General features: G+C 44.9%; 1 protein-coding gene across 2 annotated transcripts in view; it reads left to right on the forward strand.

Annotated features, from left to right (window-relative positions):
• Positions 1-14225, forward strand: part of LOC139583198 (radixin-like) — a 57576-nt gene that overhangs the window by 38849 nt on the left and 4502 nt on the right. For both annotated transcript variants that reach the window (XM_071414029.1, XM_071414028.1), the window contains exons 5-12: positions 757-879; positions 962-1113; positions 1541-1624; positions 1930-2076; positions 8215-8311; positions 9717-9880; positions 10822-10952; positions 12369-12529. In XM_071414029.1, coding sequence (XP_071270130.1) covers positions 757-879; positions 962-1113; positions 1541-1624; positions 1930-2076; positions 8215-8311; positions 9717-9880; positions 10822-10952; positions 12369-12529 — 1059 coding nt within the window. The remainder of the gene's footprint in view (positions 1-756; positions 880-961; positions 1114-1540; positions 1625-1929; positions 2077-8214; positions 8312-9716; positions 9881-10821; positions 10953-12368; positions 12530-14225) is intronic.

Here is a 14225-nt window from a genome sequence, read left to right on the forward strand (position 1 = left end):
AGGTATGCACTGTATATAATGGCTGTGGTTATTACGTCATGGAGGTCACATAAACCCACCAACTTCACCTTACTTGCAGTGTTTGGGTTGGGCTGGTTTCTATTGCGTGGCTAATAAACTGTTTATTCTTGCATGTGAGGAGTGAGGAGCTAGACTATTAGCATGAGTGTATACTTAGTGACGTAAGGGTAGTATAGTAACTTTAATTAGTTTACAGCGAAAGGTGTTAAGCCGGTTGTGGTTTCACTAGGACGTTTGAAGTAGAATATTATAATGTACTGACAACCCAGTGGTCCATACCTATACATAAGGGAGATAGAGGCCAGTTGGAGTGCAGTGAGATAGCTGTGTGCTGACTCTGCGCAGCTCTACTATACAGTAGCTCTTTCAGCACACATTCCCCCGCCACATTTGCTTCCCATTCGCCTCAAGACATTTTGGTTCCTGTTTTGGAGCGAACACAGAGGAAGAGGCCAAAGTCAGTAAATAAACACGTTTATCAGCCCATGCATTTTATACATCCTCTTTTACAGAGGAATACGACAGTGCATTTTTTTTTTTTATGCAGCACTGTGCATCCAAGACAATTGAACTCCTCGGGTACAATAATGTTTATCCAATCCAATCATCCATTCCTACTCGTGAAACTGGTAGCCCAAATGGCACCCTATTTCACTAAAATCATGTGAAAACGTGTTTTTGGAACACTTCACGCGTGCTATTTTTGAATGAATGAATCCTCTCTCTCCAACCCAGGTGTCGTCCCAGGATGTGAAGAAGGAGAACCCGCTGCAGTTCAAGTTCCGCGCCAAGTTCTTCCCCGAGGACGTCTCTGAGGAGCTGATCCAGGACATCACCCAGAAGCTGTTTTTCATGCAGGTAACACACACGCGCACCAAGGCACACGAGCACACACACACGCACACACATACACATGTATGTTTTTTTTGTGTGTGTCCAGGTGAAGGAGGGCATCCTAAGCGATGAGGTCTACTGCCCCCCAGAGACCGCCGTGCTGCTGGCCTCCTACTCCGTCCAGGCCAAGTTCGGAGACTTCACCCGGGACCTCCACCGGCCCGGCTACCTCACCTCAGACCACCTGCTGCCCCAGCGGTAAGCGTCGGTCCACTCCCAGTCCCTATGGGCCCTGGTCAAAAGTAGTGCACTACATGGGGAATATGGTGCCATTTAGGAAACAACCAAGAGCTTTTTTCTAATAGCTACACTAGCATGAAGCACTCGACTTTCTTCATATGCAGCAATGTATTGGGGCCATGCATTCTAAGTGGTATGCTAGTATAGACATTGGAACTTAGCCAGGAGTCCAGCCACCAGACAATAGCTTACAGTATTGCTGTGATTGACAGGATCAGGATCACGTTTTGTGTTCGGATAGACCACAAGAAATCCATGCCATGACAAATCCAATATTGATCATAACATCAGTACTCTTTCTTCATTGTACCTCCTCTCTGTTTGCCCCTTTCTATTCGTCCTCTATTCTTCCTTTCTGCCCTCCCTCATTCTCTCCCTCTCCCAGTGTTCTGGAGCAGCATAAGTTGTCCAGGGAGCAGTGGGAGGAGAGGATCCAGGTGTGGCACGAGGAACACCGTGGAATGCTCAAGTGAGTTCCTCTCTGTGTTGGTTTGTACGAGTCTGTATGTTGGTGTCCCTGTCATAATAAAACAGGTTCCCCTGATTTGCTCTACCTCAGATGGCAATCAGTTTTTATTTATATTAATTTATGAAGATGCCTATTAGTTGATCAGGTCTTATCTTCCTGGGTTCATTCATACACAAACATACGATACATGATGCAATACAATAATACAACACACCACAGTACCTTACACAAGGACACAATAATAAAAAAATATCAAATCCCTAATCTCAAACCATTGCTTTATTTCTCCATGTCTGATCCTGCAGAGAGGATGCCATGCTGGAGTACCTGAAGATCGCCCAGGACCTGGAGATGTACGGCGTCAACTACTTTGACATCAAAAACAAGAAGGGGACCGAGCTGTGGCTGGGTGTGGACGCCCTTGGACTCAACATCTACGAGAAGGAAGACAAGTAAGAAATAGCCTTCAGGGTTGTGTTCAGTAGGTCACACTGTAGCAACATTTTTTTTAGCAAATAACAATTTTAAATGAGCATTTCTTTTTGGACAAGTCCAGATAGTCCCTCCCTGTTTGTCTGTTTCAAAACATTTTCTCCCTACTGGACACCACCCAGGTTCCCTCACTGAACTGACCACTTGTGCAGTGTTTCTCAATCCTGGTCCAGGGGACCCAAAAGGGTGCACATTTTAGTTTTTCCTCTAGCAGTAACACATTCAAATACACAAAGGTTTGATGATGAGTTGATTACTTGAATCAAGTGTGTTAGTGCTGGGGCAAAAACAAAAATGCATCCCTTTGGGTGTCCAGGACGAGGATTGAGACTGCAGAGGGTCAAGTCATGCAAAACTGTGTTCAAATAGTATTTGATTGCTGCTGCCTGGGGTGCCACTGACACTTATCCATGACTTCCATTGAGCCAGGCAAGCTCAATCAAACACAGCTAAAGATTTAAAATACTACTTGAGCCCAGGTTTAAAGTCATGTAGTCCGTCTACCCATTCTTGTTCTGCTTGACAACGATACCGGGTTGTTTTCCGGCCTTCGCTACAGTTCTGTTCCAGACATTGTAGCCTCATTCCAATGGACTTCCGTCCAGGTGAACCCACGTCTTTAGTTAATCAGTACCAACGAAGAACATTCTTACCACAGCGTTTTTTCCTTTCAACTGTCTCTCTCCTTTTTGATGAGCTGTTACTGGTCCGTCGTACCCAAGGTTGTTATGCGAGTCTGCGGGCCACCAAATACTTTGCGAAAGCTCAAAATAAAGATACAGATTTGATCAGATCCCTCACGCGATACAAGCGGTAACTGCATACTTATTTGGTAAGTACTTGTTCCCGGTCAGTTAAATTACTGGGTTAAAGTAGATTACGACGTAATATAAGTATATATAAATATAAGCTACATAGTCGATAGCCCTGCAGTCACTGACCCTCTGGCAGCAACACTGGCTGAGTGACATCAGACCCGGGTTCAAATAGTTGTTTCCTTTCAAGATGGGCTGGGTTTGCAGTTGACACTTTTGGGACTACTCCGTTGGCTCCATCGGGCCAGACAAACGCAATTAAGCACAGCAAAGTAGATCATGAAATACTATTTGAACCAATGTCTGGCAGCAGTGTTTTGAGTGCAGTGCACTAACCTATTGCTGGGTTGTGTTGTTGACAACGGCCGTTGCTCCCTTAAGAGCTCCATGCCCTGTTTGAATTCTCCATGCCAAAAGTCTATTCAAAGCAGCGTGAATACGGCTCCTTGGGCGGTTAATGAGAAAATGTAACGACTCAGCCGCCCCCCACAGGGAACTCTGTCTGGCCGACATTTGGTAGTGCTTTAACTCTAACTTGACTGTGTCTTTTTGGGATTTCCCGTTGTCTTACACTCTACCCACATTTATTGTGGTTTGTGTCCAAATGCTTAGCTCTGAATCCACACGAAGCACAAATGGATAGATGTGTGAGTGTTTATTTACGACTACAATTGTTCCATAGAATGGGTTTAAAGTGAATCTAACACTCTTATTTAAACTTGAGTGTAGTGTAGTCTGATACCTGTAAATCTGGTGAAGCAAGTAGAAAATGGGACGAGAGAGACACACAAACACAGGGCTATGTGTCTGTGTAAGGCTCCGAGTGTCCTTGAATATGTGGGTGTGTTTGTGTTTGTGCACTCTGGGGCTCGGCAACAGAAATGACTCTCTGCTGCAGTGCACGTTGCTGTAACCATGGTGACACCTACTGGTTTTTCAAGCTGTGCGGGACTTAAGAATGTCAGGCTGACCTAGAGTGCATGCCCCTCAATGGAGGCGGCAGGCTACAGACAATACATAGCACTACTACTGCCAAGGCCTCTGAGACACACAGTGTAGACTCCTTAGACCCTGCTGAGACACACACACACACACAAACATACACTAGCACACCATTGATCCTTTATATGTCAGATATGGCCATCATGCCAACGTTTTACTCCTTAGGCCATTTGTCAAGCAAACGCACACACCCTCATTCAGTATAAGACATATACAGTGAGGGAAAAAAGTATTTGATCCCCTGCTGATTTTGTACATTTGCCCACTGACAAAGAAATTATCAGTCTATAATTTTAATGGTAGGTTTATTTGAACAGTGAGAGACAGAATAACAACAAAAATATCCAGAAAAATGCATGTCAAAAATGTTATAAATTGATTTGCATTTTAATGAGGGAAATAAGTATTTGACCCCTTCTCAATCAAAAAGATTTCTGGCTCCCAGGTGTCTTTCATACAGGTAACGAACGGAGATTAGGAGCACACTCTTAAAGGGAGTGCTCCTAATCTCAGTTTCTTACCTGTATAAAAGATACCTGTCCACAGAAGCAATCAATCAATCAGATTCCAAACTCTCCACCATGGCCAAGACCAAAGAGCTCTCCAAGGATGTCAGGGACAAGATTGTAGACCTACACAAGGCTGGAATGGGCTACAAGACCATTGCCAAGCAGCTTGGTGAGAAGGTGACAACAGTTTCTGTGATTATTCGCAAATGGAAGAAACACAAAAGAACTGTCAATCTCCCTCAGCCTGGGGCTCCATGCAAGATCTCACCTCGTGGAGTTGCAATGATCATGAGAACGGTGAGGAATCAGCCCAGAACTACACAGGAGGATCTTGTCAATGATCTCAAGGCAGCTGGGACCATAGTCATCAAGAAAACAATTGGTAACACACTATGCCGTGAAGGACTGAAATCCTGCAGCGCCCGCAAGGTCCCCCTGCTCAAGAAAGCACATATACATGCCCGTCTGAAGTTTGCCAATGAACATCTGAATGATTCAGAGGACAACTGGGTGAACGTGTTGTGGTCAGATGAGACCAAAATGGAGTTCTTTGGCATCAACCCAACTTGCCGTGTTTGGAGGAGGAGGAATGCTGCCTATGACCCCAAGAAACCATCCCCACCGTCAAACATGGAGGTGGAAACATTATGCTTTGCGGGTGTTTTTCTGCTAAAGGGACAGGACAACTTCACCGCATCAAAGGGACGATGGACGGGGCCATGTACCGTCAAATCTTGGGTGAAAACCTCCTTCCCTCAGCCAGGGTATTGAAAATGGGTCGTGGATGGGTATTCCAGCATGACAATGACCCAAAACACACGGCCAAGGAAACAAAGGAGTGGCTCAAGAAGAAGCACATTAAGGTCCTGGAGTGGCCTAGCCAGTCTCCAGACCTTAATCCCATAGAAAATCTGTGGAGGGAGCTGAAGGTTCGAGTTGCCAAACGTCAGCCTCGAAACCTTAATGACTTGAAGAAGATCTGCAAAGAGGAGTGGGACAAAATCCCTGCTGAGATGTGTGCAAACCTGGTGGCCAACTACAAGAAACATCTGACCTCTGTGATTGCCAACAAGGGTTTTGCCACCAAGTACTAAGTCATGTTTGCAGAGGGGTCAAATACTTATTTCCCTCATTAAAATGCAAATCAATTCATAACATTTTTGACATGCGTTTTTCTGGATTTTTTTGTTGATATTCTGTCTCTCTCTGTTCAAATAAACCTACCATTAAAATTATAGACTGATCATTTCTTTGTCAGTGGGCAAACGTACAAAATCAGCAGGGGATCAAATACTTTTTTCCCTCACTGTAGCTAGCTATCAGGACAGGGTTCCATTTTGCCCCTATACCAGAAAGGAGGGTATTTGATGTGTATGGTGTCCTATATTGTCCCTGATTGCTGAATAAATCCATCCAAATACATGTTGACGTTTCTATGAGATTCTACATAACCCAGAACACACCATGTACAGTTGATGTTTGGTAGCCTTGCCTTTAAATTGTTTAACTTGGGTCAAACATTTTGGGTAGGCTTCCACAAGCTTCCCACAATAAGTTGGGTGAATTTTGGCCCATTCCTCCTGACAGAGCTGGTGTAACTGAGTCAGGTTTGTAGGCCTCCTTGCTCGCACACGCCTTTTTCAGTTCTGCCCACAAATGTTCCATAGGATTGAGGTCAGGGCTTTGTGATGGCCACTCCAATACCTTGACTTTGTTGTCCTTAAGCCATTTTGCCACAACTTTGTAAGTATGCTTGGGGTCATTGTCCATTTGGAAGACCCATTTGCGACCAAGCTTTAACTTCCTGACGTCTTGAGATGTTGCTTCATTATATCCACAAAATTTCTTTCCTGATCTATTTTGTGAAGTGCACCAGTCCTTCCTGCAGCAAAGCACCCCCACAACATGATGCTGCCACCCCGTGCTTCACGGTTGGGTTGGTGTTCTTCGGCTTGCAAGCCTCCCCCTTTTTCCTCCTAACGACGGTCATTATGGCCAAACAGTTCTATTTTTGTTCCATCAGACCAGAGGACATTTCTCCAAAAAGTACGATCTTTGTCCCCATGTGCAGTTGCAAACCGTAGTCTGGCTTTTTTTTATGGCGGTTTTGGAGCAGTGGCTTCTTCCTTGCTGATGGGCCTTTCAGGTTATGTTGATATAGGACTTGTTTTACTGTGGATATAGATACTTTTGTACCTGTTTCCTCCAGCATCTTCACAAGGTCCGTTGCTGCTGTTCTGGGATTGATTAGCACTTTTCTCACCAAAGTACGTTCATCTCTAGGAGACAGAACGCGTCTCCTTCCTGAGCGGTATGACGGCTGCGTGGTCCCATGGTGTTTATACTTGCGTACTATTGTTTGTACAGATGAACGTCGTACATTCAGGCGTTTGGAAATTGCTCCCAAGGATGAACCAGACTTGTGGAGGTCTACAATTTTTTTTCTGAGATCTTGGCTGATTTCTTTTGAATTTCCCATGATGTCAAGCAAAGAGGCACTGAGTTTGAAGGTAGGCTTTGAAATACGTCCACAGGTACACCTCCATTTGACTCAAATTATGTCAATTAGCCTATCAGAAGCTTCTAAAGTCATGACATCATTTTCTGGATTTTTCCAAGCTGATTTAAAGGCACAGTCAACTTAGTGTATGTGAACTTCTGACCCACTGGAGTTGTGATACAGTGAATGATAAGTGAAATAATCTGTCTGTAAACAATTGTTGGAAAAATGACTTGTGTCATGCACAAAGTAGATGTCCTAACCGACTTGCCGAAACTATAGTTTGTTAACAAGAAATGTGTGGATTGGTTGAAAAACTAGTTTTAATGACTCCAACCTAAGTGTATGTAAACTTCCGACTTCAACTGTAAGTCAAATCTTTAGAACGGGCTTAGAGCCTTTGACCGTAGCAATTTGACTGGTAAAATCATAATTTTTCTATGAAACACACCTCTGGATAAGTCATTGGGAGATGCTGCCTTATACAGCACCTAACCTTTCGTTTAGAGATGACTCTAAACAAGAGTCCTTTACATTCCTCATGTGTATGTCAGAACGGGTCTGTAATTGATTGAAATACCAATTCAGGCAGCAGCAGGGTTTCCAGTGTGTCACTGTAAGGCAGTTCAGACAACATTCTCCGTATGGCCTACTGTATGTGTGTGCATTTTATATTTATCAGATGCTATTATCCAGAGTGACTTACAGTAAGTGGTGAGTGTATACATTTTCATACTGGTCCCATGTGGGAATCGAACCCGCAATTCTGGCATCGCAAGCACCATTCTCTACCAACTCAGCCACACGGGACCAAGTACAGAACCAGTCAATGTTTCTTTCTCCGGCACACAATGGACGAGCCCCGCCCGAAATTCCTCACACCTAGCCCGATTGAGACAGAGGCCAACATGTACAATGCAGTAGTACGCACAGTCCTGCCTCAGACATGTACATGGAATGAATCCTATCCTATTTGAACTTGTTTCCTACAACAGATCCCATGCTGTGTCCCAAATGGCAACATTTCCCCTATATATTGCATAGCCTATAAGGAATATGGTGCCATTTGAGACAGCCCCAGTGTTTCCACTAACATTAAAATAATTTGGCTTCGGTTGGTTTCAATTACAATATTTGGCTACCAATACCCTGGATTTTGATTTGGGATATAATCTGTAATACATCTACAGAAAATGAACTGTAATGTCCACTATTAAGCCATGTAAAAACATGTACAATACTAACACTGGTTTGCCTCATTTCCTGCATCAGACTGACCCCGAAGATTGGCTTCCCCTGGAGCGAGATCAGAAACATCTCCTTCAACGACAAGAAGTTCATCATCAAGCCCATTGACAAGAAGGCCCCGGTGAGTTAGGCCTCAACGCTATAGATTCACACAAATAAGGCCATGCCAGGCTAAGCCCAACTGTACCGGGCTAGCCTGGTTATGCATCCCAGCATAGTTTCTGGAACTCTGCTGGAAAGGACAATGTGAAAAGAAAATATCCACGCCAACACAGTACAGTGTGAATCAAGCATCGGACACAGGTCTCCCATGACGCAGGGTCACAACAACACTGTTTTGGTGATCGATACTATACACCAAATCACACGCCACATTTAACATCACAATGAAAACAATCTGAAAGCGTTAGCAAACAGCTGCAGCAGATGTCACGATGGACCAATATAAAACCCAGTTATCCTGGTCCCAGGTCTGTTTGTGCTGTATAGCCAACTTCTGTGGTCGGTGCTGTATAGCCAACTTCTGTGGTCGGTGTTATGAAAAACAAAAGTTGGCTATACAGGATAACTGGGTTTTATATTGGTCCGTCGTAACATCTGCTGCAGCTGTTTGCTAACGCTTTCAGATTGTTTTCATTGTGATGTTAAATGTGGCGTGTGATTCGGTGAATAGTATCGATCGTCAAAAGTGTTGTTGTGATCCTGCGTCATGGAGACCTGTGTCCGACGCTACAGGGAGATGTCTTACTTTGCATTTACTGTAGGTAAAGTTAGTGTGTGTTGACTACCTCACCTCCCATGTTCCCAGCTCGGCCTGCTTGCATCCTCTCTCCTCTCCTGCTCTGTTTCCATGGGGCTATCCTCAATCCCATCTCCCATTGTCAACGGAACCCTGGCTCCAGCCCCTGCTTGCACACATAGGGAGAAACACAGACACACAAAAGTCGGCGAGGACACACGTGCGCACACACATACACGTGCACAAAGACCCCGAGTGCTCTTCTAATGTTCATCAAGCCTCTACGCTCAACAGACCTCTTCTGCTCAAGCCAGTATTTGGCCTCTGTGTGTGTGTGTGTGTGTGTGTGTGTGTGTGTGAGCATGCGTGTGTGAGCATGCGTGTATGTGGTCCGGCTAACTGGTCAGTAAGCGCATATGGGCAGTGTCTCCTTCAACTGAAAGGTTAAGTCATTCCTACTGCTTCCTTCAGCTGCCATTTCCACTTTCCATCCAAAGCAAATGGTCACTGTGCGCGTTGTCACACAGAGGTGTAAGACTCTAGCACAGAAGACATGCTGTCTGCAAAACTGTTTTGTCTGACCTGAGTTGTTCTTTGCTCCACCCTCCTCCACCTCTTTTCCCCCACATCTCCCTATTTCGCACCTCTGTCTCTCTCTCTCTCTCTCTCTCTCCGACAAATCTCCCCCACCACCTTTTTATTTCTGCCACCCCCCCCCCTCTCTGTCTCGTGGTCTCTTTCGCCCACTCTCATCCTCCCTCTCTCTCTCGCGCTCTCCTTCTCTCAGGACTTTGTGTTCTACGCCCCTCGCCTGCGCATCAACAAGCGCATCCTGCAGCTGTGCATGGGCAACCACGAGCTGTACATGCGCCGCCGCAAGCCCGACACCATCGAGGTGCAGCAGATGAAGGCCCAGGCCAGCGAGGAGAAACACCAGAAACAGTTGGAGAGGTGTGTGAGAGTTTAGAATAGGGATGGTCAACACTCCTGGAGAACAACTGGATGTGCATGCTTTTGCTCCATCCCTACCCAAACACCTGATCAGATTCAGAATATCACTCACAAAAAGAGATCTATTGTATCAAATTGTATTGGTCACATACGCAGGGTTAGCAGATGTTATTATGAGAGTTGTCCGGAGGAGCAAATATATGCCGTTATTCATATCCTAGAATGAATCTCTTGCTCTAAAGCTTAGCATGCTCTTCATTACAGCAAGACGTGCTCAGCACCTTTTTGTAGGCCTCACAGGTATTTGAAGTACCGCGGCGCTGGGTGCTGATGCTTCAATAGCATGACCTCATTCTGTGAGTGAAGCAACGTTGAGACAAAGTTGTGGGAGCTGGCTAGTGTTATCTGGACAGTATCGCCTCTGCACAGCTGTTCAAGCAACATGATGTAACGGCCATTCGTGACGCTCTACACGGCCGAGGTTTGCCACATACAAAATCGCCTGTAGGACTTTCCCGACACTGCCAACCCCACACAATACAAGGGAAAGGGGGATTATCGGTTGGAGAATGTTCCTTGTGTTTTTGGTCTAGATTGTTATCCATTACAATGTAATGTACATGTGTACACTAGAGGTATACAGGCTGCATTGTATGATGAAAGTGAACCACCTTATTTAAAATCACAGTACAAACTACAAAGGGTATGTGTAGAATTACAGTTTGTCTGCTACACTGTCCCCCCCGAAATGTGTTTGCTTGCTTTTGTGTGCGTGCGTGCGTGCCCATGTGATTGTGTGTACGACGTGTGTGTGTCTACTCAATGTGTTTTAAAATCAGTGTGTGCCCTCACACACTCCGAGAGGGGCCAGTTTAATAGTTTATTAGCCAGCACACGTCATCCCTTCTTTGTGTCTCACACTGGGCCTCCCTTATCTGCAGGGCCCAGCTGGAGAACGAGAAGAAGAAGAGGGAGGCCATCGAGTTAGAGAAGGAGCAGATGGAGAGAGAGAAGCAGGAGCTAATGATGAGGCTCTACCAGTTTGAGGAGAAGACCAAGAAGGCAGAGAAAGGTAGGACTGGGGAAAATAGGGTCTGACTGGGAGGTCACTAGGGTCACCCAGAGCACATTTATCACCTAAATGTGGAGAGGTGGGTATGAGAAAGAGAGAGACGGGGGGGAGAGAGTGTGTGTACCTGTAGAATTTGAGTGTGTGTTGGTGTGCATTCATACTTTGTGCGCGCATAATTTTTATGCTGCATAAAAAAGAGCGCCTAAAACAGTAATGATATTTGAGAAAATTGCTCTCAGTTGACGACAATTTGTATTTCAACAGTTTTACTACTGTGGATGTTTCAATTCAGAGGTAATAAACAGGTGGCCTTGTGCTATGTGTGACTTTGTCACTGTGGACCTTAGATAGCCCGGCGGTACCGTTTTTACAGGGTTAGATATCAGCAATCGGCTGATAAGGCATTTCTCATCGACCTTTGTTTGTAACCCTCTATTCGGTGTTCATCGCCATTGTCTTTACCATATAGTGCGGTCTCTCGGATTTACGTGGCACACAGGATTAGTATTTCCATGAATATAGCTGTGGAAAGGTTTTATAAACCATGGAAGTAGAGCAGCCGTGTAACTACAGTAAGTGCCGGATGGTTTGATAGTAGTGCGTTTAGCAATCGTAAGTTTGTAGTATTTTGTACTTCGTTTTGAAGGCCTGCTTCAGAGGTCGGTCCTTTGTCCTTTTTTGCAGGCAATTTTTTTTAACAGCAGTTTGCAGTACTGGATATGTAGTGTAATTTGGTTTCTGCAGAGCAGAATTTTCACTTGGTCATTAGTCTATCACCCTCAAATTCAAATCTGGATAACTGCTTTTTTCCCCCATTCTTCCCCTCTAATCAGGAACTGTGTTGGACCTGGGACACCAAGTGGGTGCAATTCATGATCAGGTAGAACAGAAACAGCAGTACTTAGGACCTTGTAGGGTAAGATTTAAAACCCCTGGTGTGTCAGTTAGTAATCCAGGGAGCTGTTTAGCATTACACAGAGAGAATTGTAGAGAGTTGTTAGGAAACTCATGTTTGCTACATGTGTTTGTCTTGTTCTGTATGTTTCTCGGTGTCGCTATGTAGTGTGCATCTGTGTGCCTCGCACTTTATGTATATTTGGTTATAAATACCTCTGTCTCAGAGGTGTATCTGTCTATTCCGGTCAGTGTCACTCTTATCTCTTTGAGGCTCTCTCTCTGTCTGACCTGCATGAGTAGCACGTGTGTTTGTGTGCTTTCCAGGTCTTCTTTATTGCCCCTAATAGTGTAACACGTTGCAGAAATATTTTATTTTATTTTTATTTAACCTTTATTTAACCAGGTAGGCAAATTGAGAACACGTTCTCATTTACAATTGCGACCTGGCCATATATAAAATATCACAACGCACGTGTGTCATTGTGTGTGTGTGTGTATCTCACCGCTCTGTCTCTCCAGACCTTCAGGAGCAGATGCAACGTGCCATGCAGCTGGAGGTGGAGAGGAGGAAGGCGGAGGACGAGGCTACCCGCCTGGAGGCTGAGCGTCAGGCCGCCCTGCTGGCCAAGGAGGAGCTGGCCCGTCACGCCCAGGACCAGATGCACAACCAGGAGCAGCTGGTGAGAACCAACCAACAACCATGTTACAAACGTGTCACGACCCCCTTATAACCTCGCTAAGCTGTCCTTTAACACTACCATGTCACAGCCAATTGAAACCCAACTATAACCCTACTATACTGTACGTGCTGAAATGGACTTATGTATCTATATGTGACTGACCAGAGTTCGAACTCTGGTCTTCTCCTGCACGCCGCAAGACTGTTAGCCCACTGAGCTAAAGCCTAGGCACCATCTCTTTAACATATACAACTCTGAACTACACCTCACTGCAGCGAATTGTGTCGAGCTGAAATAACCTGTTCAGTACTGAAGAGCAAGCAAAACCTGTACCAGACTGCTCCTTAAAGACACCGTAGTAATGTCCTTCACCACCGTATAACTGGACCGCATCCCATTATGCCAGACAGTGCCCGCCCTGCTCTGCACCAGACCACCCACAGGGTCACTATAACAGGCCTGACAGTAAACTTGTAGACCAGTGTGCTCTCACTAGGCTATTGACAGTGGAACACTGAGTCTGTTTTTATAGGGGCAAGTTGGACAACATGGAAACCGCTGCACACTGCTGCTCATGCACCCAGGTGATATTTTTTCGACCCTCAGGTCTTCATCAGGCAACAGCCGCACGTTGGACAACAGCCACTCTGAACAAACCCCATAACAGAGCCCTTTGTCATGATAAACAGATATGCACCAGATAAATACACGATGAGTAACGATAACTTGGCTATATACACGGGGGGTGCCAGTACTGAGTCGATGTGTGGGGGTACGAGGTAGTTGAGGTAGATTTGTGCATATAGGTAGGGATAAAGTGACTAGGCAACAGGATGGATAATAAACAGTAATGTAGGCTACAGTGTATAAATAAATACAACATTTAAATCAATCAAAAGTATTTATAAAGCCATTTTTCCATCAGCAGATGTCACCAAGTGCTTATACAGAAACCCAGCCTAAAACCCCAAACAGCAAACAATGAATATGTAGACGCTAGGATTTATTTGCTCTGCTACGGCTTTCCTCAAACATGTGATGCATCGTCATGACCCCTATAGGCCCTACTAGTATGAACATTGCAACATTATCATGTGTTTTTCCTCAATCTCCTCAGCTTTAATTAGGTAGACTGGAAGCTCCAGTGACTAAGCACCAGTCTAGCTTAGCAACCCATTTCAGTGTTTTCAATGGTGGCTGTGTTGGGCCTTTTCAACCAGCCACCAATTTTACAGCTGAGCACACTTCAGAGGTTTTTTTTATGGTCAAAACATCCACACTGTGTGTGTCGTGCTTTTGTGCTGGGCTTTGTGTGTGTGTGTGTGTGCAGTATTTACAATCCTAGACTTCACACACACACACTGCAAACAATAGATGCAGGTTACTCAGAACCCTTTACAATGGAGTGTGATGTTCTGTTTTCTCTTTTCAAAACTGGTTGAATGGCTATTTTTACCCTGTAAGCACCTGCAATTTACCATGGGTGAGAAATTACACAGGAAATGAGAATTACCTGCCTCCAACCAAATTCATTTGAATCGAAATTTAAGTTTCGGTTTTGTATTTCTTGGTCCTGAGCAGTTGTAAATCAAACAATACACGTGTAAACACCAAACCTTTTTCATTTTCAACTTATTTGAGAAGAAATTCTGAATAGTGCAAGGGTGCCAATATATTTGACCATAACTGTAGGTCT

This window comes from Salvelinus alpinus, chromosome 8 (assembly GCF_045679555.1).
Source record: "Salvelinus alpinus chromosome 8, SLU_Salpinus.1, whole genome shotgun sequence".
Taxonomy (NCBI): Eukaryota; Metazoa; Chordata; class Actinopteri; order Salmoniformes; family Salmonidae; genus Salvelinus; species Salvelinus alpinus.